Below are 25,472 nucleotides of genomic sequence, written 5' to 3' on the forward strand. Positions count from 1 at the left end.
CCTCTCATGGAAGCCTTGGGTTCCAAGGAACCCTGGCTGAGAAACCCTGCTCTAAGTGGAGGTTCACCTTAACCAAATGTCTTCAAATTCACTGTCCCTAAGTTAGATTCCTAGAAAAGCAGCTTGTGTTGTAAGTTGCTTCCAGAGACAAATGAGCTGTTCCTTGGTGCTCCTCCAGCAGAAAATTCTGTGCTACTTGAAAAGCAGTTCTCGACTTTTGTAAACCCATGATGTTGGCTGCGTCTGACAGCAAAATCACTGCATATCTGGTTCAGCTGTGGTGTATTTGAAATCAAAGTAAACCTGGTATATTCTTTACAACAATGCAGCTTTGTGGAATTTGCATTAATCCAGTTCTTCATTTGTACAAACTCTTGCCATCACCTCTGTCCCACCTCTTGGTCCTCACAAGTTGTTCAAGAAAGGTGGTTTGATGGTTTTTCAACACCCCCTCATGGGAATCACTTGGATTCTTTTTTCTTTTTTTGGCAGACAAATAAACAAGGATGTGAATTAGGGCAGGGCAAATAATTCTTTATTCCTTGCTTTCAGCATTTTAAGATTGGGAGAAGCAAAAATGATCATAGATCACCTTCAACCACTTCTGAGGGATAGTGTAGTGGAAGAGTGGCAGTGTGGAAGTCCCCTTACTTTTTTTCATAGAAACATGCAGCTATGGACCTGGAATTTCCAAGACAAAACAGACATGGCCTTTTTGATGTAAAGACACTATTCTACTCAGAGATTCTAGCCATTTATATGCAATTTTCTTGTGAAAAGAAGACAGCCGAGGGGACACATGAGAGCAACCCTTGAATGGCTGTCACAGGGAAGAAGGTGTGGATTTATTTTCCGCAGTGCTGAGAGCAAGAGAAGAACCAAGGGGTGGATAAATCCAGAGAGGGATCCAAACTTGAAATAAGGAGGAACTTCCTGAGTGAGAGAGCTATTAAGCAGTGGAATAGCTTGCTTTCGGAAATCATTGGTGCTCCATCACTGGAGGTTTTCAAGCAAAGGCTGGACAGCTATTTGTCCAGGATGGTCAGAAGATTCCTGCTTTGGACAGAGAGTTGGACTAGAAGACCTTCAAGCATATTTCCAATCTTAAGTTCTATGATTCTATTACTTCTCCATCAAATGAGATGTTCTCCACCAATCCTATTGGTTTCATTATTTTCCTGTCCAAACCCAGGTCTTCCAAGCAAAAAGTTAGAAAGTGACCCTTGAAGTTTCTTCAGTCCATTCCTAGTATCATCACACTGAAATATAAATTCGGATATAGAATTTGGATAAAGAAATGACATGTTTTACTTTTGAACTTTATTCCAGTCCTTTACTAGAAAACTGTTGCTGTTTCATCTATCTAGCCTAGCCTTTTGCTGCTGACAGAGGTCACATACATCCAGGTAACTCACAAACAGGACTTGAAAGAAATCAAGGTCTCCTCCTATTGACCCACTAGGATCCAATAAAGATTTCCCAGATAGAGAATATATCTCAGAAAGTCCACAATTTAAAAAATTATTCCATACCTTGAATCCTGGTATTCCTGGTGGTCCTGGAAGGCCCGGTGGACAGAGAGATGGACACTATACCCCAAACAAACCATAAATTAATACAACAGTTACAAAATCACTTTTTGTCAGAACAGGTAGTCCTCACTTACTGACTGCAATTGGGACTGGCAACTCCGTCACTAAGTGACATGGTTGTCAAATGAAATGTCACATTACTTATGAGGCAGTTCTGGCTGTGGCCATTAGTGAATCACCTACAGTCATTAAGTGCGATGTCACGTGACTGTGACTTGCCACTTCCTGCCAGCTTCCCCACTGACTGCTTGTCAGAAGCCAGCTGTGAAGGTCACAAATGGCGATCACGTGACCATGGACCCTGCGACCGTTGTAATTGTGAGCTGGTTGCCAAGCACCCAAATTGTGATCACATGACCATGGGGATGCTGCGATGGCTGCAAGTTTGAGGACCAGTCATAAATCTCCTTTTTCAGTGTGGTCGTGACTTTGGACAGTCACTGAACAAGTGGTCGTTAAGTGAGGACTATCTATAGTAGTCCAGTCACAAGGCAATCAAGATAATTGGATGAAGCAGATTGGTTTGGAGATCTTAGTCCTTCTAATCAGGCTTTATTTCTAGCTGAACATCAGCACATCATTCAGCCAAGGGGTGAACAATAAGAGATTTTGGTTAAAGGAAAATTGTATCACATATACAGTATTCCAATAAGTGTAAGTAAACTTAGTCACTAGATTTATTGTTTTAATCAATTACTTTTGTTGTAAACCATCCAGAGTCCCTCTGGTGGGAGGAGATGGGTGGTGACAAATTTGATAAATAAAATAAATAAATCAGTTATTTTATTGGGGGGATTGCCCATGGTTTTACCCATACCTGCTATTTCACAGGGATGTCCTTTAAGCCCTCTTTTCTTTCCTTAAACATCACATGCCTCCCTCCCCAGCCTCTTAGAGACATTCCCCACCCTGGCAAATGTTGTAGCGTCTCAAAGGAGCTGGTGATTTGTGTACTGCAATGCACAGATCCCTGAGCTACATAATCAGCAAAACAAGCCATATGGCTCAAGCTGGATTGTGCCAGTTCAGCTGAAGATGACAGCTTGGATGTTTCAACCTTTTCACACAAAAGCTCTGCCTACAGGCCATTAACCCAAACTCAGAGGCATCTGCAGCGGAGATCAAAAAAGTCAAGATTGGGACCAGGACCACGTGATTGCAGCCCTGCCCCTTCTTTACATGCATCACCAATGCAACATGTGTTTAAAAAATGGGTACGGCATTGGTTGCATACTCATGGATGCCATCTTGACTTTTTTGACCCCCTCTGCAGACAGCCCTGCCTCCTCCCTTGTTCAGAGTGGTATTGTTGCAGTAACTGTGATGACAGGTGATATTTTAAATCAAGTTTGGCTCAGGAAGCAGCAGCATGCCTCTGTTAACAGGCTACCGTGAGTCAGAGATGATGTTTTCAGAGAGGGAAGATAAAGACAGAGGTTGCAAATCTGACAGTGGTTCAGCTGTCTATCAGATATGTCTATCAACTATATTTAATAAATATAAATTATATACAAATGTATGTCTGCAATTTCTCCCTGCTTCTCAAAATTGAGAAGACTCTCTCCTGCTTCTCCCAGTGAGGACAGCTGCCAGTACCTGACATTTTAGGGCACAGATAAAGGTCCTACAAGGCCCAAATGGTCCTACAAGACCCAAGGCTTTCCAAATCACAAACTATGAGTCTCCTGTTTCAATTTCCCCCAAATCCCAAAATGATACGTCATCAAGCATTCCATGGCAAGGCAATAAAATGAAAATGCAAGTTTCTAGACCTCGTTGAGATGCTGGTGCTATGGCTAGTTCCTACAGATTTTTTACAGCACCTTCTCACTGCTGTAAGTTAAGTACAATATAAATTTAATAATAATATTTAATAAATATAAATTATATACTAATGTATGTCTATATAATATAATTACAAGCTCTTTTCACTCAGTTTTTGCCTAAGGGCTATTAAAGTTGCACTTAAGCAAATCACACACCACACACACACACACACACACACGAGTGAAACTTCTTTCTCCTAATAATTTCACTACAGTTCCCTAAGAAGAAATTACAGTAGGTCTCATTGAGTTTTGCCTATATTGGATTAAGTGCTTTAGGATTTTCAGAGAGCCAATTTACAATCTGCAGGGCTTAAAATGAGAAGCATTTATATTTCCTTTCTGAATTTTCCTTAGTAATTTTCCTTTCCAAAACTGGCAGTATTTGTGCTAATAATATAATTTTCTATTATGCTCTTTTCAGGCAGAGAAGGAGGAAGAGGGGAATTGCTGCTGTTTTCTGCCCAACTTCTGTACGATTTTTCAGTCAGGTAGTAGAAGGAAATTTTAGGCTTCTCCTTGAGTACCAATTGGGTATTTAAAGGGTATGTCAAAACAACAGATGTGGAGTCTTGAAATGCTGTTTGCAATCTCCCATTAGTGTCATGTTTATTTCATCACAAAGAATCAAAACATTTTTGCTCAAAATATCAAGCACAACAGCCCCTTTGCCACGGGAACAAGATGTTATCGCTCTTGGGAAAAATATAGCACAATGCATTTGACCTTTTCTATTTCAAAGGTGAACTTGAAAGGGATGTGAAGAAAGGGGGAAGGGGAAGGGGAAGGGGAAGGGAGGAAGGAAGGAAGGAAGGAAGGAAGGAAGGAAGGAAGGAAGGAAGGAAGGAAGGAAGGAAGGAAGGGTAAAAGGAGGGAGGGAGGGAACGGGGAAAGAACGGAGGGAGGGGAAGGGGAAGGGGAAAAAGAAAGAAGGGGGAAGGAAGGAAGGAAGGAAGGAAGGAAGGAAGGAAGGAAGGAAGGAAGGAAGGAAGGGTAAAAGGAGGGAAGGAGGAAACGGGGAAAGAAGGGAGGGAGGGGAAGGGGAAGGGGTAAAAGAAGGAAGGAAGGAAGGAAGGAAGGAAGGAAGGAAGGAAGGAAGGAAGGAAGGAAGGAAGGAAGTTATACCATCTCAAAATGTAGATCCTGGATCTCTTCTGAAAAGAGACTGATTCATCCAGGCATATATTTCCTATCTTTCTGGTACTGCAGCTTGCAACATTTAAAAACTGCAATTTCATAAACCTCATAGTGAAAAATAATCAACCAACTGACCAAGGAGAGAGGGTCATCATTAAAACTAAATGATACAGCTCCTCTTATTTACGTGTTTAATTTTTAAAAAAGGACTTGTAAGGCTACCCAGCTTATATACAGTCCCACTGGGCACTCACAACAATTGCAGCTTCTACCTATTAAACAAGAATACCTGTTCTCTTTTCTCTAATTGATTTCCATGTACTAGGTGGTGTTCATATTCAGTCATACATTCCAAAACAGCTTAGTCTGTCTTGATTATCTTGGGCCGTTGAACATTAATTTTCAGCTTTCATTTGTATTTCCACAGCACTGTGATTTAATAGTTCATAGCATTCCCATTATGTCGCAGTAGCTGGCCATGCACTGCTGACTTTGTCTGTGATTCAAAGCTAAGTAGAGTCAGGCCTGCTTAGTATTTGGATGGGAGATTTCCTGGGAACTCTGTCATGGTTCCTGTTCCAATGTTCCTGTGAACATCGTAACCAGTTCCCATGCCATGCTGGTGCTGACACGTGTTACTGTTCGGGAGGGCGCTGATCTTGGTCTTTTGTACCAGGCGCTGATGTAGAGGCTTTGGCATGTCTCTTTGGGTTATCTCGCCTGTTCAAGGACACTTTCCCCAGGACCGGCAGGAACCGTTAGGAACACCTGCAGGCTGCGGGGAGTGGACTCTTTCTGACTCTGGGGGGAGGGATTGGAGCTGTCTAAGCTTTAATTGTTTGAAAGACCCGCGCGTTTGCCATTCTCAGCTTTGCTCTTGAACCTGCATACTATCCAGTGATAAATCAAATATCCATAAGCTTCTTGTGTGAGTCTGGTTGGAAACTTGGGTAGGCGTTCATCACAAACCCCAGGGATGTAGGCCAGACTGGGGAATTGAAGAAATATCCCAGATAAAGTGGGAAATCCTTGGACAAGCTGAATGGCCCATCAAATCTCTAAGAATTGCATTCAATTCAAAGGAGACTTGAGAACGAAAGAGGGAATTTGGGATGGGACATTATTGCTGAGTTCATTTCCCATATGGAAATAATGGTATGTGTCTTTATTAATCCTAACAAGGAATTTGGGGACTATCAAAGTCAACAGTGGAAGCACAAGGCATTCTTGCACAAGGAACTTTTCTGCTGTTCTTTCAGAGAGAGATACACACAAACACATACATACAGACACATATACACATACACATACTGTACATACATACATACATGTGTGCACTGGGCTAGGATGGGAGTTGAGCAGTGAGGATGTTTGGTTTGGCACCTGGGAGAAATAATTCTGTCTTTAACCATGTTTTTATGGATTGTTGTGAGTCGCCTAAAGTAATCATACAGGTGGTCCTTGCTGAATTAGTGATAATTATCATCATCATTATTATTTATTAAATTTGTCCCCACCCATCTCCTCCCATCGGGGTACTCTGGGTGGTTATGACCAGACCTCGTACTTACGGCCATCACAGTGTCCCCACAATCACGCGATTGCGATATGTGACCTTCCCTGCTGGCTTCCCACAAGCAAAACCAATGGGGAAGCCAGCAGGAAGTCAGAAGTCAAAGTCATGTGAGGTCCTCGCATAATAACCCACACTGTCCTCATTTAACGATGGCAACTAGTAACTTCCATCACTAAGTGGCATGGTCACGTGGTTTTTCAGCTGACGACCACGTTGCTTAATGATGGAGTTTCTGATCCCAGTTAGTGTGGTTAAATGAGGACTACCTGTATGAGATAGGCAGCCATATAAGTCCTGTAAATAAACAAACAAACAAATAAATGCATTGCATTAATGCAGTCAGCCATTGGAGGAAACACACATCCTAATTCAAAACTGTAAATCAGGGGCATCTGCAGTGTTGGATATGGCATCCCCTTCCACCCGAATTGTTCCCTTTTGGGGGCAGAATGCAGGAAGAATCACCTGGTGTCCTCCTTTCCAACTCTATTCTGCTGCTGTGTACGTAAAAGAGTTAAGGCTGGAATAAGGACTCTCCATGCTAATCAGCCACAGGATTGTTTCAGTGGCTCAGGAAAATTCTGTTCAGATAGACAGACAGATAAACAGACAGCTATTGTGCGTTCTTGCCTGTTGTTCATCTCTGTCTCTCCCTGTTTTGGGCTGTCTTTTCTTGTCTTTTTTGCTTCTAAACTCTTTTGATGTTTTCTGATGTTCAATAAATGAACCTCAAGCTATCTTTTTGCTAGCTGAACTGAGTGGCGTGTGTGCTTGCTCTGATCTGGATTTAGGGATGCTATAGGGCAGCCTTTCTCAACTTTTTGACCCTGGAGGAGCCCTTGAAATATTTTTCAGGCCTCAGGGAACCCCTGCATAATTCAGGCTCCAATATAGGCTGGAAGTTACAAAATTATATTTGTTTCATGCGTAGGCCTGTATATATGCATTAACGGTGTTCTTAAACTAAAAATGAAGAATGAAACTTACCTCTTTCATGTGGAGTTACCCACATTTGAAATAATTATTTAAATAAATCATGATTTCCCAGGCAACCTCTTAGGGACCTCTCACAGAATCTGAGGGTGCCACGGAACCCTGGTTGAGAAACCCTGCTATAGGGATTGGGTGAGGGGCAAAGTAAACTGGAAATTAGCCACCATCATTTTCTAACAATTTCTAGTGGCTCAAAAAGTTTTATGTTTATTTAACTTCTCTGACCTCCTGTCCCTTCCCTTGTAGCTCATATCTGGCCATCTGCCTCTCTCTCTTCCGCTTGCCATTTGTCATTTTGTAAACTGTTTGGGGGTTGTATTGATGTTTAATTATGAATAGTAATTTGTTAATCCATCTTATTTTTGCTAGCTGAGCTGAGTAGGGTGTGCTTGCTCTGATTTGGACACAGGCATTGTTTGACTGGGAGTGTGCTGGACGCAACACTAAAATTGGAAATCACCCACAGCAATTTTCCCACATGGGGATAAACTGTCAAGATGGCAACCATGACTGTATGATCTAAGCTCTGCCCCTTTTTATGTGCTTCACATGTGCAATACATGTCAAAAGGGGCAGAGCTTGGATCATGGTCATGGGTCCCATCTTCACTGTTCTGGACCTCCCCCAGATACTCCTTTTGCAAATCCTGCTGCAGAGTTGATAGCTCACGGGAGTGTTGGTATTGGTTGGATGGAGATTTGGACTTAAATTATGGGATCTATTTATTTCAACCTTCCTAAACTGCCCTCTGATCTACGAAAATATACAGGTGGTAGACAATAGAACAGCGCAACAGAATGAACTGACATATGGGTACAGTTTTGCACCACTGAATACAGACAGTAATCCGAATGGGACCAATCTTTCAAGAGGGCTTGCCTAATGTCTAAATAAATAATCTTGATGTCTGCCTATGCAGTTAAATGAGGTCTCACACAGAAGCCTGGAAAAGTGGAAAAACGTGTACCTGAAGATCTCTGTTGTGGTCAAGAAGCACTCCAGGGATACCCTGCAACCAGGAGAATGCAGGATGTTAAATATGGAGCATAGCTTATGGACACCCAGCATAGATAAAGTACATGCAACATGCTTAACTTGAGTCAAGGAAAAACCTAGCAGAAGCATTGGCACAATGCCAACCTTGGTTAAATTAGTTTCCTTTTTCTTTTTCTGGGTAAACCCAACCAATCTGTTCAACCTGTAGTTTGATACATTGTCAAGAATGCCTAATGAAAAAAAAAAGATTAATTCCATAACCAGGTTATATGTCTATTGCATGAATGCAGCTGCAGAATCCAAGGATGAAGGAATCAAAACCATCATTTTGCCCAGCCTCGCTATGAACTGGCCCCTCCTTCCCTCTGCAATCCAGAACATGGTTTGTAATGAAAAGGGGGAAAAATGCTTTTTGTCTCTTCTGGAGCAATCAGCAAAGTTCCATTCACAGAGCATTAGCATTAACTGAGCTGCACTTGAAGTGCATTGTGACTTTTGATCAAGGATTAGTGGTTTATTCACGGAAGGAAATGTTTCTGCTTAAGAAATGATATTGTAAGGAGGAGGCCCATAAAAGGACAGGTGCTGTGCTAGTGATGTTCAGCAGTGCTTGATATAAAACAAATCTGAACCTACAGGTGGTCCTGGAGGTCCTGGAAACCCTGGAAGTCCAGATGGTCCCTAAACAGAAGAAGACACAAAATCAGTTCCAAACACCATCAACTTATATTCAATAATTTATGGAAAGCATCTTTCCCTAGTCTGCTGGCTGGCAGAATGGGAACTGTGCTTATTTATATTTTACTTATTACACTTTAGCAAATTTGGCTTTCAGGATCACAATCCTTCCCAGATGGCTTAGTAGCAATTTCCAGAAATGCAAATAAAAGCTCAGTCAATGCCATCTTCATCCCACACATTTAGAAGACCCCACATTTGGCGGCACTGCTGCCCAATCTCCAAGCCAGAGTGTGAAATGTCTTGGCTTAGTCCAAAGAACCAGCTGCCAGCCTCTTCTGGGGGGCAACCTTTGGGAAGATCACAAGCAGGATGTGAAGGACCCCAATTCTGCATTCTCCTTTGATCGGCTGCTCCCAAACTGGCCAGGGGGTTGGAAGAAATTGCCCCATAGGTCGTGTGGTAAGAGCATCCTAGATGGAGATTTGTCCCATTGTGAACTACTGCACTGGAAACACCAGAAAAAGGAGGAAACTCACTGGCGAACCTTGGGGCCCCCTTCCTCCTGGACGTCCACTGGTGCCCGGAGGTCCCTATTAAAAGAGAAAACACACAATAAATGCTACTGTTTGTTTTAAAGGGGGGACCCCAAATTTCCCTGCTTTGACCCAAGTTCGTTCTTTCTTGCATGTCGCTCCAGCCCTTTCAGTCTTTTCCCGTTACTGAACCTCTTCTTGCCCCATTCTGGTTTAAGGCTGGAAACACTCATTTCCCAGGCCCTTAAATTCTAAAGTGCTCTGGTGCTTTGCTGAGCCTGGATGTGACATGATGATCCATGGACATGTGCCAAAGGAGGAAGAGATGAATGGGCATTGCAATGCAAACACCCCTTGCCCCCCTTATGTACTGGAGGACGCAAGTATGAAAGGGCAGGGCTTGCATCATGACATCGTGATGTACAGTTTTCCATTTTGGTGGCATTGCCTATGAGCTGATGTAATGGGAAACAGGAACAACTCTGGGGAACAGGAGGAAGAACCGGAACCAAGACAACGGTCAGATAAGAGAAATATGAGTCCGGGACAGAAAAGTAATTTGAGAAAACGTCAGACATGAGTGTTCCTAGTTCTCATGAAGATAAAGGGAGGGAGGGAGGAAGTGCATTCAGACTTGCAAGATTCTGTTACTATAACCTTATAATAAAATAGTATTAGCATTCATATTCTACTGTAAACTGCCCAGAGCCCCCATTGGGGGAGATGGGCGGTGACATAAATTTAATATATAAATAAATAACCCTGGCGTCCTAGTCTGGTCTACCTTGAAGGACTGACACCTGATCCAGAGAGATACCAGAGTTTTCTGGAAGGCCTAGGTGCCCAAAGAATTGTACATTAGATGGGATTGCCAGGCATCAGGACCAAACTAGAGCCGCTGAAAATTAAAACTCATCTAATTTGCCATTCTTTAATCTCCTTGCCATTCGAGACATCTCATCGTACCAGCATCTGTTTTGAACTGAAAGGATCCTGACTGCATTTCTACTCTACATGAATCAATCCTCATAGCTGTCATTAAACAATATAGATAACCTCAGCTGGACAAGACACTGGGATTCTGTGAATCAAGTTCCCTGTTAAGTGAAATTCAAATATAGATTCTCACCTCATCAAAACAGACAGCGCTTATGTCAAAACCTGATCCCAGAATGGCACAAGGGCAAAAATTCGCTCATTTATGTATTTATTGTTTTTAAATGGGTTATAACCAAAATTATCTTGGTGGTGTGCAAACTGAAAACACAGGGCAGATGAAAGCAGTACAATAATGACTGTAAAATGGGTTCAATGAAAGCAAGTTCAAACAGTGGCAACACAAGATGAAACCAGACCATGAAAAGCAGCAGCAGAGATAAAACTTGGGCATAGGTGTAAAAGCTGTACATGCACTAACAGGAACCTCTCAAATGACTGGAAAAGTTTAAAAAGGTCTCCATGAAGCCCCCAAAAGACCACAATATAGTTTAAAGGTGGGATATGCAGAATTCATAATTCTGTGGTCAGAAACTTCCAAAGTATTTTGGAATGTTCTCTCTTTTCTCCCAGAATGAACCAATTTGGCTGTTCCAGGTGTGTTTTGGAAGTTTTCTTTGTAAGTAAGGCTTCCAGAATTGGTCTGCAGCGTTCTGGAATTGTCTGTCCCTAAAACTAGACTTGGAACAGCCAAATCAGTAACTTCCTTTTTATATCTATATGATTTTATTTAAAAAACTTAAGAAAGAAGATAAAAACTAATAGAAACTAATACAGAGTAAGAAAAAGAAAAAAAAAACAAAGAAAGAAAGAGCTAAAAGTGCAAAAGCAAAGGAAAAGATACAAAGAAGTAGCTTCCAATGTTCTTTACAGCAGTTTTAAGTACAATTATACGTTATAACCGTAAATTATAAATTATAAAAACCTCTTACTTTATAGTTACAACATCACTCTATTTTTCTATGTTTTTTCTAACCATCAGAACCATAAATCATAAGTTCATTTTTTTTTTCTGTTTCATGCAAAAAGTCTAAAAGGGGTTTCCAGTCAGAAATAAATGGAGATATTGTCTTTTCTCTGATCAAAGAAGTCAGTTGGGCCATCTCAGCAAGTTCCATCATCTTCACCAACCACTCCTCCAGGGTGGGTAGTACTAAATCTTTCCATCTTTGTGCATATAATAATCTCACTGCAGTCCAAATCAGTAACTTCCAGGAGAAAATGGAAACTTCTGGAGAACCTTAGGATTTTCCATCCTCAGAATGGTGAAAACTGGTGTCAGGTGAGGATCTCTGGGAAAGACATTCTACAAAGAGGGTGCCACCACCAAAAAGGCCCTTTGTCTTACAGCCACAGAGAAATGTCCTTAAATTATGGCCTGGGGGTCTGGGCAGATGAACGTGGGAGCAGATCCTCCTTCATATAACCTGATTCTGTACTATTAGGCATTAAAGCTTAAAACCACCAATCTGAACTCAGTCCAGAAAGGGACTGCAATGCTTTATCAGTGGTTTGAGCCCACTTAGATGGCAAATGCCAAGCCAGCCTTGACTAATCACCAAAAGCCATTCAACTGGGTTAGTACTTAGAAGGGGAATCACCAGGGACTGGAAAGTTGAAAAATAAAACCCAAAGTAGGAATTGCAAGATTGCAATGGCTGGTTAACGTTCCCCATCCTCAAGCACACCAGCAGTGTGTGCAGACCCCTGCGCTGAGTTCCTGACTTCACATACAGCGATTCATACAGCGAGGGCAATTCAAGTTTACCACTGCACTTATTGACGTCAGGAGCAGGGATTGTACAGTCATCCTTTCCACTCCCCACATTTTAGTAAACATTATTTAAAACCAGGTGGGGCAACCTTCAATTCATAGGTCATGTACAGTCAACTGTGCCCCATTTCCTTGGCCCCAGAATCTCTTAAGACTACAGGGCCAAATTTCAGGGGCACGGTCTTTTTTTAAATGAACCAGCTTCCTATAACTCTCTTCAAACAAAGAGAGACACTCACATCAGCTCAGTCCCCCTTCTTGAAATCACTGCCACCTCCGCAGCTCTCTTTAGCCCCCTCCAGATAGTGAATAAAATGTGCCATCCTCCACCAGCTTGTTTATTTATTCATCAAACTTTATCACCGCCCATCTCCCCCCCAACTAGGGACTCTGGGCGGTTTACAGTAAAAACTAATTAAAATTCAGGCAACTACAAATACAATAAATACAATGAAAATAGAAATATAATGGAATCTAAATGGCTGAGAGTTCTTATCAGTCCATGAGTGTAATAGGTCCATCGAAAATCACTCTAGGTGTAGCTATTCCCCCTCCCATTCCAAGCCTGCTGACAAAACCTGGTCTTTAATCTTTTTCGAAAGTCCAGGAATGAGGGGGCCTGTCTCACCTCTGGGGGAAGGATGTTCCAGAGGACAGGAGCTACTGCAGAGAAGGCACGCTTCCGAGAGCCTGCTAGATGGAATTATTTTATAGATGGGGTCTGTAACATGCCCTCCCTGCATGACTGGATGGGGCGGGTCGATGTAATAGGGATGAGACGGTCCCTCGGGTAGCCTGGCCCCATGCCATGTAGGGCTTTAAAGGTGATAACCAACACCCTGAATTGGACCCGGAAGCAGACTGGCATCCAGTGCAGCTCATGCAACAAAGGTGTTACATGTACAAACCTTGGAACACCCAAGATTGCCTGCGCAGCCGCATTCTGGACCAGCTGAAGCTTCCGGATATTCTTCAAGGGTAGCCCCATGTAGAGCGCATTGCAGTAGTCTATATGGGAGACGACCAGGGCGTGAGTGACTGTTCGAAGGGCCTCTCTTGTTCTCATTCAAAGTTGAGAATGGAGCCCCCATACCATGTGAGCAGGTGAATAAAGACAGAAAGGAATGGCTTCAGGACTTAGTTTGAAGGATCCTAATTCAATCCCCATTTATTCTTTTTCCTAAAGAATAAAGGTTACTTACTGGTGGTCCTGCAAGTCCTTTGCCCTGAAAATTAGAGGGAAAATGCATTGTTAAAAATGGCACAATTTCAGAAGAGCTTGTTGTTTGAAAATCCGTTTCTCCCACTAGATATCTGTCCTGACAATATCACTATCTATACCTTTTAAGAAACGTTAACTGTAGTGTTTTAAAAACTATATATTAGCTGGAGAAGGGCCAGGGTCTGAAGGAGGAACTAGAGGGGATGTGGAAAGTGAAGGCCAAAGTGGTCCCAGTGGTGGTGGGGGCACTCAGGGCTGTGACTCCCAACCTGGGAGGGGGCTCCAACAGACCCCAGGAGCAACATCTGAGCTCTCTGTCCAGAAGAGTGCAGAGCTAGGAACAGCTAAGATACTGCGCAGGACCCTCAAACTCCCAGGCCTCTGGCAGAGGACCCGGGGTTGAGGAAGGCACACACCACCCATAGGGGTGAAAAGGGAATTTATATATATATATATGTAGGAAAACAAGAATTTGCTTGTAGCATTATATATTGTGAAGGGGACCATAAAGATTTTTTGGTCAGATAAGAATTTCAAATACTTCTTCTTTAAAAAAATTTTTTTTTCCAAAACTGCCTTTTTTCCCCATGAATAGGAGAGAAAGAATTTTAGGTTATTTGTTTGCTTTTTAATGAAAGAAAAACAATATCCAAGGAGAATGGGTTGACCCATAGGGCTGAGAAGGGAATTTTATATATATTAAAAAGGAACAGGAAGCTTTCATGCTTGGGTGTCTGACCTCCAGATGTGGACTTACAGGGGTTTGAACTTGCCACCTCTTCCCTGGAAAATCTGTAAGGTAAAGGTAAAGGTTTCCCTTGACGTAAAGTCCAGTCGTGTCCGACTCTAGGGGGCGGTGCTCATCTCCGTTTCTAAGCCTTAGAGCTGGCGTTGTCATAGACACTTCCGGGTCATGTGGCCAGCATGACTCACGGAACGCCGTTACCTTCCCGCCGAAGCAGTACCAATTAATCTACTCACATTTGCATGTTTTCGAACTGCTTGGTGTGCAGGAGCTGGGACTAGCAACGGGAGCTCACCCCGCTGCGCGGTTTCGAACCGCCGACCTTCTGATCGGCAGCTCAGCGGTTTAACCCGCAGCGCCACCGCGTCCCCACAAAATCTGTGCCCAGCCACTAATCAAAGGCATTGTCTTATTGCTCTAACCCCTGTGGCACCTCTCAGAAGAATCTTTATCAACGCTTGTAGGGCAATATCTATTATTAATGAAAAAAATAGGCATGGGTCTCTTCACTTACCGCTGGTCCAACTGGTCCTGCTGGTCCTATACTACCCTGGGAGAATGAAACACAAAAATTAGCACTGTCATTAATTCTCACTGAAGATTGCGGTTTTTTGCAGTAGTGATGGTGGCAAAATGTTCAGAAGTACCTTCTTTCTTGGACTTTCAGGCACCTTTATACATATGTTGGAAAGAGAAGATGCACCCATCTGGGTTAGGAATTCCAGTGAAATACGGTGCTCACAACCAACCTTAAGTGGTATATAACAACCATAGTGTTGTGGTTAAGATGTTAGACATAACCAGAGTCAATTCTCCAATCAGCCAGTAGTGCTGAGTGGATGACTGGGTCAGTCATTCTCTCTCAGCCAGCCATGTATTACAGGTAGTCCTCGCTTAAGGACCACAATTGGGACTGGAATTTCAGTTGCTAAGCAAAGTGGTCATTAAGCGAATCTGACCCAATTTTATGACTGTTTTTGGGGCAGTTGTTAAGCGACTCACGCAGTTCCCCATTGATTTTGCTTGCCAAAAGCCGGCTGAATAGGTCGAAAATGGCAATCACGTGACCATGGGACACTGTGATGGCCATAAATGCGAACTGGTTGCCAAGTGCCCAAATTGTGATCACATGACTGTGGGGATGCTTTAACGGTCATAAGTGTGAAGACCAGTTGCAAGTCGGTTTTTCTAGCACCGTCGTAAGTCAGAACCATCACTAAAAGAATGGTTGTTAAGTGAGGACTACCTGTAATAGCTTTGCTGTTTTTCAAACTGTGATCCACTCATCTCTAAGGTTCTGTGAGAACTTGTTGGAATTCCATGAGAAATGAAGGGCAAAAATACTCAAATGCAGCCCCTTTCTATCTTTAGAGCTTTGACTCTTAGTCAGGAGCCTGGGGAAACAGGTTTCTCAGTCTGAAAAAGTTTGAAAACCTTTTCCATAAACTAATTAGGATAAACACACTAGGAACCACTACAATAACACTCTTTCTCTTGGCCAGGGGTACCTGCAGAGGAGGTCAAAAAAATCAAAATGTCGGTGTGATCACGCAATCAAAGCTCTGCCCTTTCTAAACATGTGCTGCGTGCATGCAGACAAGAGGTGGTGGTTTGACTTTGTGAGAGCACCTGCCATCCTGACTTTTTCGACCCCCCTGGGGATGCCCATATTCCTACTCTTACAGGGATGCTGATATAAGGATAATCCTTCAGCTCCTAGAAGAAAAGTGGGATATAAAAAATAACAAAATACATGCACAGAAATGGTTGAGGTGTATGGAGAAAGATCCCAATTTTGCGCCAAGTTTATACCAGCGAACACTGTTGTCAAACCACATGAGGCTGCTTTATCGTATCAGTATATGTTTTGTGTCCAATTTACAACTGAAAACCACATGCAAACACGCTTATATTAAGAGAAATTCAAAACACAAAAAAGCCTTCATTATAAAAGCCTATTTTAGTGGGAAAATCACTTGCAAAAACATTTATGCGGGGAAAAGTAAAATAAAAAAGTGAATTAATGGGAGAAAATGCTATGAAATGGTGTCAAAAGACACTTGTGTTTTGGCACATGAGGAACAGCAGAATTGTAACTGACTGATTTCTCCCCTCTTCTGTTTAGAAAGAATTGATAAAACCACTAGCTGCCCCACTGAAGCCATCTCATTTTCCACCTCAAACAATTTAACATTTAACACATGAACTTCCTCGCTTCCTCTCCCTTCTGCTGTATGGCCAACTGTTTTTCTTCCTTTCCACTTGACCAAATTCTCAAAGTCTGAATTTCTACTTGTGAAATGGTATGTGGGAATGACCTTGGGAGACTGAGCCCAGAGGCGTTGCTAGGAGAACAGTCAGATAAGAGACAGCATGGCCCATAGTGAGATAGTGGGAGGGGCAAGAGGCTCAGAAGGGACCCTCCCTAATTTCTCAGAGTGTAAAGGAGACAGGGAGAGAATTGTACTTTCAGACTTGCAAGATTCTGTCAATGTAGCCTTACAATAAAGTAGAATTAGCTCATCTGGTCATGTTTCCTGTCTGGTCCACCTGACAACTTGGAAGAACATGTTGGCACACTTACATTTGATTGTGCACTTGAATAGCTGTCAAAGTCCATTCCATTTTGCTAAGTAAAGCCTTTAACAGGGGGTCTAGGGACAGAAAAGAGGCAGATGGGTATTTTTCTGTTCTAAAGACATTCTCCATCAGATGAAGGGAAGGCCAACAGATGGTAAGATATTGCACCTGTTCAGAGCTTCAAACTAGAGATGAAGCTCGAGATGAAAAGGAAATTAGCAAAATAGAAGAACTATTCACATCATCGAGCTCTCTTGAGGGTGTGGATTTAGGGTTGTTAGCAAGGAACACAACAAACCAGTTTTCCACTGAGATGAGACTGGGGAGAGACAGTGTATACATTATGCACATCAGTTACATGTGTATGGAAATTATACACACACATTATGTACACAAACATTATTCACCCACAGGGAAGGAGATGGCTGGGGAGATTTGCAGATGGGAATCCACGGGCATGGGAGAAGTTAAGAATTTTTCAAATTCACCATTTGCAAAAGCTTTTCTCCTTGATTCCCAAGTCATGGGTGAATGGGGGGGCGGGTTGAGCTTATTTTGTAATGGTAAGCTTTGGAGGACTAGGATCTCTGTAAATCAGCTTATAAGGAGATGGAACTACATCAGGGTTTCTCAACCAGGGTTCCGTGGCACCCTTGGGTTCCACGAGAAGTCATGAGGCTTCCCTGGGAGATCACGATTTGTTAAAAAAAATTATTTCAAATTTGGGCAACTTCACATTAAAGAATTAAGTTTCATTCTTCATTTTCAGTTTAAGAACACTGTTAATGCATCTATACAGGCTTATACATGAAACGAATATAATAATTTGGTAACTTCTGGCCTATATTTGAGCCTGAATGTGCAGGGGTTCCCCGAGGCCTGGAAAATATTTCAAGGGTTCCTCCAGGGTCAAACGGTGAGAAAGGCTGAACTACATAAATGTTTCCCACTCTTTCAGTGCAGGTATCAGGTTTGGGAGGTTCCTCAGAAAGATGCTCACAGTGTTCCCCACAATTCCTCACTCTGATTCCAGTATCTATTACCATTTTCTTTCAAGGCCCAGTGGAAGATGACAAAATGTTTAAGGACCACTCTTAATTTGCCCGTATATTCTCACTGTCCATTCAGGGCAGTAGAGTAAAAAGAAGAAGCATCTTCAGAGTTTGACCAAGCGTTGTCCAAATTGAGCACTTTGAGGGACCCAACAGCCTCAACCCAGGACAGTACAACATCTAGTTTCATCCAATGGAAATGTGTTAAGTAGCTGCCAACATCAACATCAACCTGCCAGCTACGGTGGAGTTGAAATGGCCTTCAGGAGATTTTGCTTCTTGCAACACGAAGCCAGATTAAAACGTTTCCCCTTCTTTTCTCTTACCTGCAAGATTTTATGATGAAGCTGACTGAGAAGTCATGCTAAAACAAATCCCAGGATACCTCTCACATTTAGAAGCACAAAGTATTTCAAAGATAGCTTTTGAAAGTATTCTACAAGGACATTTCTGGATCTCAGGAAAAAATGTATAAGACTGTATTGAAACCTGGGACTGAAAAAATGGTTTGCTTTCAGAAAACTACTAAATAAGTGTCATTTTATTTGGATAGCAAAAGGTTGGCAATTACTTAGCACTGTGCTCAGCAACCCAGAGTAGAAATATTTTTATTGTCTATTAAAGATAACCTTTTCTTTAGAATGGCATATACAGAAAGCCCAAAATCGTAATTAGTTTCCACCAGGCTTCAAAAACTCAGGCTGCAATTCTTTAAAGATCACATTCATTCACAAATGACAGGTTATTTTTTTTTTTTTTAAAAAGAACTCTTTATGGTTTCAGTTAATATTTTTCCAGTCTATTTTCCCATGACCCTGGCTGGTTAGAAAATAATTGTTTGCGCTGCTTTCCTTTGTAATAGCTTCTAGAATGGAATATTTCATTTTGTAAGTGGAAAGTTGCTAACCATGGCTGTCATTTCTCATAAGAAGTCATCCGTGTAATCCTAACTGTTTCTGAGCTCAGCCTCCTAATTTGCAGAAATTAAATTAATGTTCAGCCTTTCCCCATGAAAATCTTATTAGGGAAAGTTGGGGGAACTGTAGATTAAAACGTGTTTCAAAAGCTACACTGATTCTCAAAATTTAAAATAAATCAAGAGAGTGACCATACCCACTTATGCTTTCTGAAACTACATTTTTTCCTCAGTATTTTCCCCCAAAACTGAACCAGTTCCCCATCACCAGTATTCTTCAAACTTGGCAACTTTAAGACCTGTGGACTTCAACACCCAGAATTCCCTAGCCAACATGCTGGCTGGGAGTTGAAGTGGAGTTCTGGGAGTTGAAGTTTACATATGCTGGCTGGGGAATCCTGGGGGAGTTTTGGGAGCTGAAGTCCACACATCTTAAAGTTGCCAAGTTTGAAAAATACACATTAGAGAGATTATTATACCAGAAGGCTACAACTCCTGAATACACAAAAGGTCTGCCTTCCCTTCCTTTGGAAGGTTTTTAAAAGTAGGTTATCACCACAGTAAACTAATAACAATAATAATAACAACTTCTTTCAGAAGGAAGGAAGGAAGACCCCTCTGTGGTTTGACTGGAACACTTCAGATGAACTGTATGCGAATGCACATTACATACGCATGTCCTTGTTATGTCCCTCTTCTTTGTATGTTTTTGCATGGGAAAAGTACTTGATCATATGACTTATGACCACAGTCTGAACTGGAACACTCCTGAGAATGTTCATCACACCTGCGTTTTAGCCAAAGTCATGGCCTTTCTGCCACAGCTTCTGAAGAGGGGTGTCAGGTCAACCATTGCTGATCCAAGGTGGTCACTGTCCAATTTATCACTGATGGTCCTAGAGTTCTGCTTCACACTATAAGCAAGTTGCTATTGATGGTCTTATAACTCATCACATCCCTCCTTCTGCAGCCAACACCATCTCTAGCTTTAAAAGTCTATACAGCTAGTCCTTGTTTAGTGACTACCTTGTTTAGTGCCTGTTCGCAGTTAGAACATGATGAAAAAGTAACTTTGCAACCAATCCTCACAATTACAAACTTTGCAGGTCCATAAAGCAAAGGAAAGCTGAAGTAAGATTATTAACACAGTTGAGGTTTCACTTAGCGACTGCTTCACTTAACAACCAAGTTGCCAGTCCCAATTGTGGTTGCTCAACAAGGACTACCTGTGGTTTTTCTTTCACTCTCCTTTTTTTTTAATGACTTCAGTTGAATTAATCAAGTACCTTTAAAGTTTAAAATCTTTTGTAAACCACCCAGAATCATTTTGAGATGGGCGGTATAAAAAAAATACAATAAATAAAATAAATAAATAAAAAGTTTAATAGAGTCACATTTTGATTAGAAAATAGATATGAAATGTCTTATAGTGTGATAAGCTTTTAGTGATGGACCATTGTATATAAATCATATGACATTTTAGATTTGTTGGCTATCCATCTGTATTTTTCTGTTTATACTTGGGTTTTTTATCTGTATTTATTTTCTATATTCTTTAAATATACCAGATAATACAAGATAATATTCTTGTATTATCGTTTTCCTTTATTCCTTATATCAGTGTTTTTCAAACTTGGCAATTTTAAGAAATGTGGACTTCAACTCCCAGAATTCTGCATGCTGGCTGGGGAATTCTGGGAGTTGAAGTCCATATGTGTTAAAGTTGTCAGGTTGGAAAAACCCTCCTTGATATTGTAATAATAGTAATGTCTTTAAAAAAGAACATGCTGGAAACTGCTTGGGATAACTCATCCTTATTTGATGATCTGCATTATAGTGAGCTTCAGTATAAATAAAATGATTAAACTTTTTTTTTTAAGTCTCTCACTTACTCTGTCTCCAGGGGATCCTGCCGGTCCAGGTGGGCCATCAGAACCTGTTAAACCCTGAGAAAGAATGGGAAGATATCAGGGAGAATAAAAGAATACAAGAATGATCATCTCCTAAACCAAAGTGAGACCATCCTGTGACTTTCTCTGGGCTTTGAAACTAAGTGGAGCTGAACCTGGTTTCTGTTTGGACGGTGGACCAACAAGAAAATCCTAGTGCTCTAGGCTGGATTGGGAAGTTGGAAAACCATCCCAGAAGAACCAGTGATGAACCACTTCCATTTTGCTACCAAGAAAATTACACAGACAGGTCCATGTACATCACCAGAAAACAGGCACGATGGAAAGCAAACATGACTTCTCTTTCCTTCTTTGGCAGTAGAATATCCAGTTTTAACAACTCAGCCAAGCATTCTGGGAAATTCTCTCACCACTGAGAGGTGGGATGAGAAGATGAAGGAGATGAAGACCAGGAAACTTGAATACTTACATCTACTCCCGGAAGACCTGGCAAACCAGCATCTCCTTTTTTCCCAGGCTTCCCTTGTGTTCCTTTAGGCCCCTAAACCAGGTAAACAGGCAAACACTATTAATAGAACCACCACAGAGCTGTAGCATGATGATGATGATGATGGAGCCCCCAGCCTTAATAAGTGGATCACCAACTGGCGAGTGGGCTGCACACTCAAATGCTTGGGCTGCTCCTCCATGTATTCCCACACCTCCTGAGCCTGAAGCTTCTCTAGCATTAGCTCTCATCCTTTCTTCAAAAGTTCTAATGAAGTAGTGGGAAATGGCCTGGGGATGGTCCCCACCCCACCCCACCCCAAAAGCCAGATATTTAGCAGTTTTCCTCCAACCTCTTTGCTTCCATACCTCTTATACCAAAATATATTTCTACTCATTCCTTGAAGAACATCAACAAAATGACATTGTTAACATACTTACTTGTGCCCCAGGCAAACCAGGAGGGCCAGGTTCTCCCTAAATAGGTGAGGAAAAAGAGAGCAGAATTAATGCTGAGGTGGGCCCATGTTTTACACAGTGGCCAATGTTAAACCTGCAGAATCCATATTACCCACAACCCAAACAATATTTGCTGAGATTTCTCATGAGACCAGATGACACCCTTTTAGCCTTGCCAGCAGCAATATGCTAAGACTTAAAGACGTCCCCTGGGCTTCACTTGCAAGATTTTGCATTTGGAATGCCTGCCTTAATTCCCAATGAAAAGCACTAATAAAGAGTTCCAAATTATGGAGGGGGAGAAAAGGCATCAGCGTGGAGAAGGACAGCTATAATTGTGAATGTTCAGATTTCCACAGCTGGGTCTGGATTTTTTTTAAGGTAGGAAATATAAAAACAAATTATTAACTTTCCCCCTCGTATTTCTTTCTGCTCTGTAATAAACTTAATACTTCTGCAATTAAGTTTATACCATTCTGTTCTCGGTGTTTTAGTTATAAGTAGATAAAAATGAGGTATTTAAATATATTTTCTTAAATAATGGGAAATGATTTCATCATCTTGGCATTAACCAACAGTGGATAGCAAGGGGAGAGGGAAATCAGCTGAGAACAGCTTCCTCTAGGTTGGAAGAAGGAAGAGCAGAGATACTTTGGATGGCCCACAGTGGGTGTGATCAGAATATTTGTAGGGCATTGTGGGTACAGCTCTGAGTATTTGGGGAGGCAAACTAGGGCTACACCTGTAAAAATACCTCAGGAAGCTTCCCTCTTCCTCCTATTAACTCTACAGTTTGGAAGAAACTCAACACCCAGCAGCTCTGCTCCAGATTATTGGATTCCCATAGCTTATTCTTTCAGATATTTCTTCTTTGTGCAGAAGAATTTTTAGGTCTAAGCTTTATAGCTTCATCTCCTCTTACCTAATTTTAAAAGGTTATGCTTTTCAGTAGGAGATACACCTCCAAACTCTTATTACAGGTAATCCTTGACTTACAACCATTCATTTAGCAGCTGTTCGAGGTTATGACGACGTTAAAAAAAGTGACTTATGACTGGCCCTCGCACTTACGACCGTCACAGCATCCTTGTAGTCACATGATCAAAATTCAGTTGCTTGGCAACCGGCTTGCACTTACGACAGTTGCAATGTTCCAGAGTCACGTGATCGCCGTTTGCAACTTTCCTAGCTGGCTTCTGACAAGCAAAGTCAATGGGGGAAGTGGATTCGCTTAGCAACCATGGTGATTTGCTTAATGACCACAGCAAAAAAGGTCATAAAATCGGGTGTGACTCACTTAACAACCACCTCGTTTAGCAACGGAAGTTCCAGTCCCAACTGTGTCATAAGTTGAGGACTACCTGTATTGTTTTTTTGATCTAAACCTAACAGAAAACAATCTTTCCTCCAAAGTTTGGAATATTGTTTTGCTAGAATCTATGATTCATGAAAATGTATTATTGTGATTTTTTTCCAGTGTTACAAAAAGTTGATTGATGCCAGATTTCCTAACATTTAATTAATTCACATTAATGTTGATCACAAGGTAAAGCAAGCCTTTCTAACAAAGTAAATACTTAAACATTAATCCCGGTAGCTAATATTTAAGCTTTTGTTTTGTCTTAATTTTTTCTTAAGTCTCTAAGTGAATCAGGGCTTGAATTTGTCCTGGAGAAGCAACTGGGGCCTTTCTTCTCCTAAGGAAGAAGCTTCAACTTATCTTTCTTGATGCCGCTTCAAGAAAGATAGACCGAGGTACTCTCATAAAGAAGAAATGAAGGTTCCTGGGTCTACATAGAACTTCATAAAATCCACTGCAAATCATCATGTCATTAGATCATCCCGGCAACCATCCACCCCTTCCTCCTCCTCGTCTGAACCAACCCTGGGCTGCTTGATACTTACATCAATGCCATCTTTACCAGGTGGCCCTGGAGGTCCTCGCGGTCCAGGCAAGCCTCGTGGTCCTGGCCTCTGGAGTGAAGAAAAGTGAGATCTCACATTGCAGGAAAGTTATGGAAATAAATTAGGCATTTCAGAGACAAGTTATGGATTGTTGAGACTAGTGCATGACAACCCAAAATGTCCAGATTCTAAGTTTCCAATAGGAATTGGAATGTATTGCAACCCATTCTCTTTTCTCCTCCAAGTTAGCTTTTCTTCTTTGTGGTCATCTCATTTGGGAAACAGATCTCATGCTTCAAACACTCTGTCCCCTGCTATTCGTTTAGTAGAGCATTCTTCAGTTGGGTGACTTCTGGGTTACAGTGGCTGTCTCCCCTGCCAGGATAGTTAGCTGAACGTATCTGAAAGGCTCCCTGTGGGGAGGATCCAGTGCCACCGCCTTCAGTTTATTCCCAGGAATGAAGAAAACCCAAGCTTCAAGGCATCCTAACCTACTAAAGTTCATCTTATTTGCATCTCAGTATTGTATATGTGGAGTATGTTATGCTAACCAACATCAGTGAATAATAGGCTAAGCTGAAAGATGCACTTTCAGCTTCATAGCTGAGGGGGGATTTGAATCCAGATCTTGCCAGCACAGCTTAACACTCTGTTCCTCTTGCTTCCTCAATGCAACACATAGTTTCCACCTTTCAGACATATGTTCTCCTTGCCTGTGTGACCACAAACGCCAACAGATTTTGAAGCTCACTTTCTCCCCAACTTCCAGCTAAGAGGTCGGGGCCCCCTTACTCTGCAGAGGGAAAGCAGAAGCAATGCGAAAAAGGCTTCCCACACTTAAGCTCCAAGAATTTAAACTTTTTTCCCCCCAGTAGGGAAACCAGACTCAGTTTTCCAGACCATGCAAACTGAACTATATTTGGGGGAAGGTAGAGTAGGCAAAGCACCATTGAGAAATGAGTTTGCACTTAATTAGGTCTACTAAAGCCATGATGATTGCATTCATCCAGTTTGTTAAACTTGGTTAGTTTTGACTTGTGTTAGGTTTTGGGAAGGGTTTAGCATTTGGCCTGAATCTAGGCCATTTGGTTAATTGATGACTTGGTTAATTCAGGAACCAGGTTAAGCAGCAATGCAAGCCCTACAGTTACAGTAGTGAGTAACTTTTCACCTGATAACCAAGTTTGTGGGGGAAGGCATATCCTCAGTTCCCAATGAATTTCACAGTCCACTCTGATGGCACCACTTTCTAAATGCCAGCAGTGTTTGATTTTCAGCTTTTGGTGCTCGAGGGGGAAAAAAGATGCTATAAATGTTTCTTTATGTGGAAAAAAAACACAGGTCCCAGAAAGTAACTTTCAGCCAGTTCGGAGTTACAAAGGTTTCATTGTGCAGTAAGATTTGCTCAAGTCTCAGGACGGGCAATACTAGATTCCTGAATCTGGCTGCAGAAAACTCCCATGCCTACCCACCACTTTGATTCGCTAATTTTATTAAGAAAGGGATGTTTTCTCCATTATTCAGCTACATTAACCTGTTTTAGGTTCTCTTTCAAGATAGACATTTTTACAGGATAAATGCCTCGAGATATATTTGCCTTAAATCCAATCGAAGTAGGGGACTGCACTGAATTGCAAACACAGCTGAAAATACAGAACAGAGGAAGATTTTGTTCCTTGTGAAACTTAATGCTTCCACCTGAAGCAATTTTTTTCAAGCTTTTTCCTTTTTTTAAAACATTCCTCCCTATTTTGCAATAAAGAAGGAAAAAGGGAGTTGAAAACATTTTAATAATGCCGCTGCTTGGTGACAGGGCCTGTGGCTTAAAGTTTCTGCCATCTGGTCCTGATTGAGAGCCCAACTTGGCAAAGCTATACCGTTTTCCCTCTAAATTCAGTTATTAGATTTGCTTAGAGAAACTACCGTTTATACTTTCCTGTATGGAAAGGTCACGGCATACATGGAGATGACAAATAAAGATGAATTGCATGCAAAGGAAGCCTTCCTTTGGTCTCGAAGAAAGTCCCAGCACTGTCAATGAGCTTTGCTCCCAGCCACTTCTGCCCAGAATTTGGCTTTAAGTCGCTAGAAAC

General features: G+C 41.7%; 1 protein-coding gene across 2 annotated transcripts in view; it reads right to left on the reverse strand.

The window, feature by feature from the left end:
* Positions 1-25,472, reverse strand: part of COL9A3 (collagen type IX alpha 3 chain) — a 58,397-nt gene that overhangs the window by 32,261 nt on the left and 664 nt on the right. For both annotated transcript variants that reach the window (XM_063296955.1, XM_063296954.1), the window contains exons 2-11: positions 23,380-23,448; positions 21,457-21,492; positions 20,999-21,070; positions 20,512-20,565; positions 14,586-14,621; positions 13,307-13,330; positions 9,338-9,391; positions 8,757-8,801; positions 8,092-8,133; positions 1,533-1,589 (exon numbers count right to left, since the gene is read on the reverse strand). In XM_063296955.1, coding sequence (XP_063153025.1) covers positions 1,533-1,589; positions 8,092-8,133; positions 8,757-8,801; positions 9,338-9,391; positions 13,307-13,330; positions 14,586-14,621; positions 20,512-20,565; positions 20,999-21,070; positions 21,457-21,492; positions 23,380-23,448 — 489 coding nt within the window. The remainder of the gene's footprint in view (positions 1-1,532; positions 1,590-8,091; positions 8,134-8,756; positions 8,802-9,337; positions 9,392-13,306; positions 13,331-14,585; positions 14,622-20,511; positions 20,566-20,998; positions 21,071-21,456; positions 21,493-23,379; positions 23,449-25,472) is intronic.

Source organism: Candoia aspera, chromosome 3, assembly GCF_035149785.1.
Source record: "Candoia aspera isolate rCanAsp1 chromosome 3, rCanAsp1.hap2, whole genome shotgun sequence".
NCBI classification, from domain to species: Eukaryota; Metazoa; Chordata; class Lepidosauria; order Squamata; family Boidae; genus Candoia; species Candoia aspera.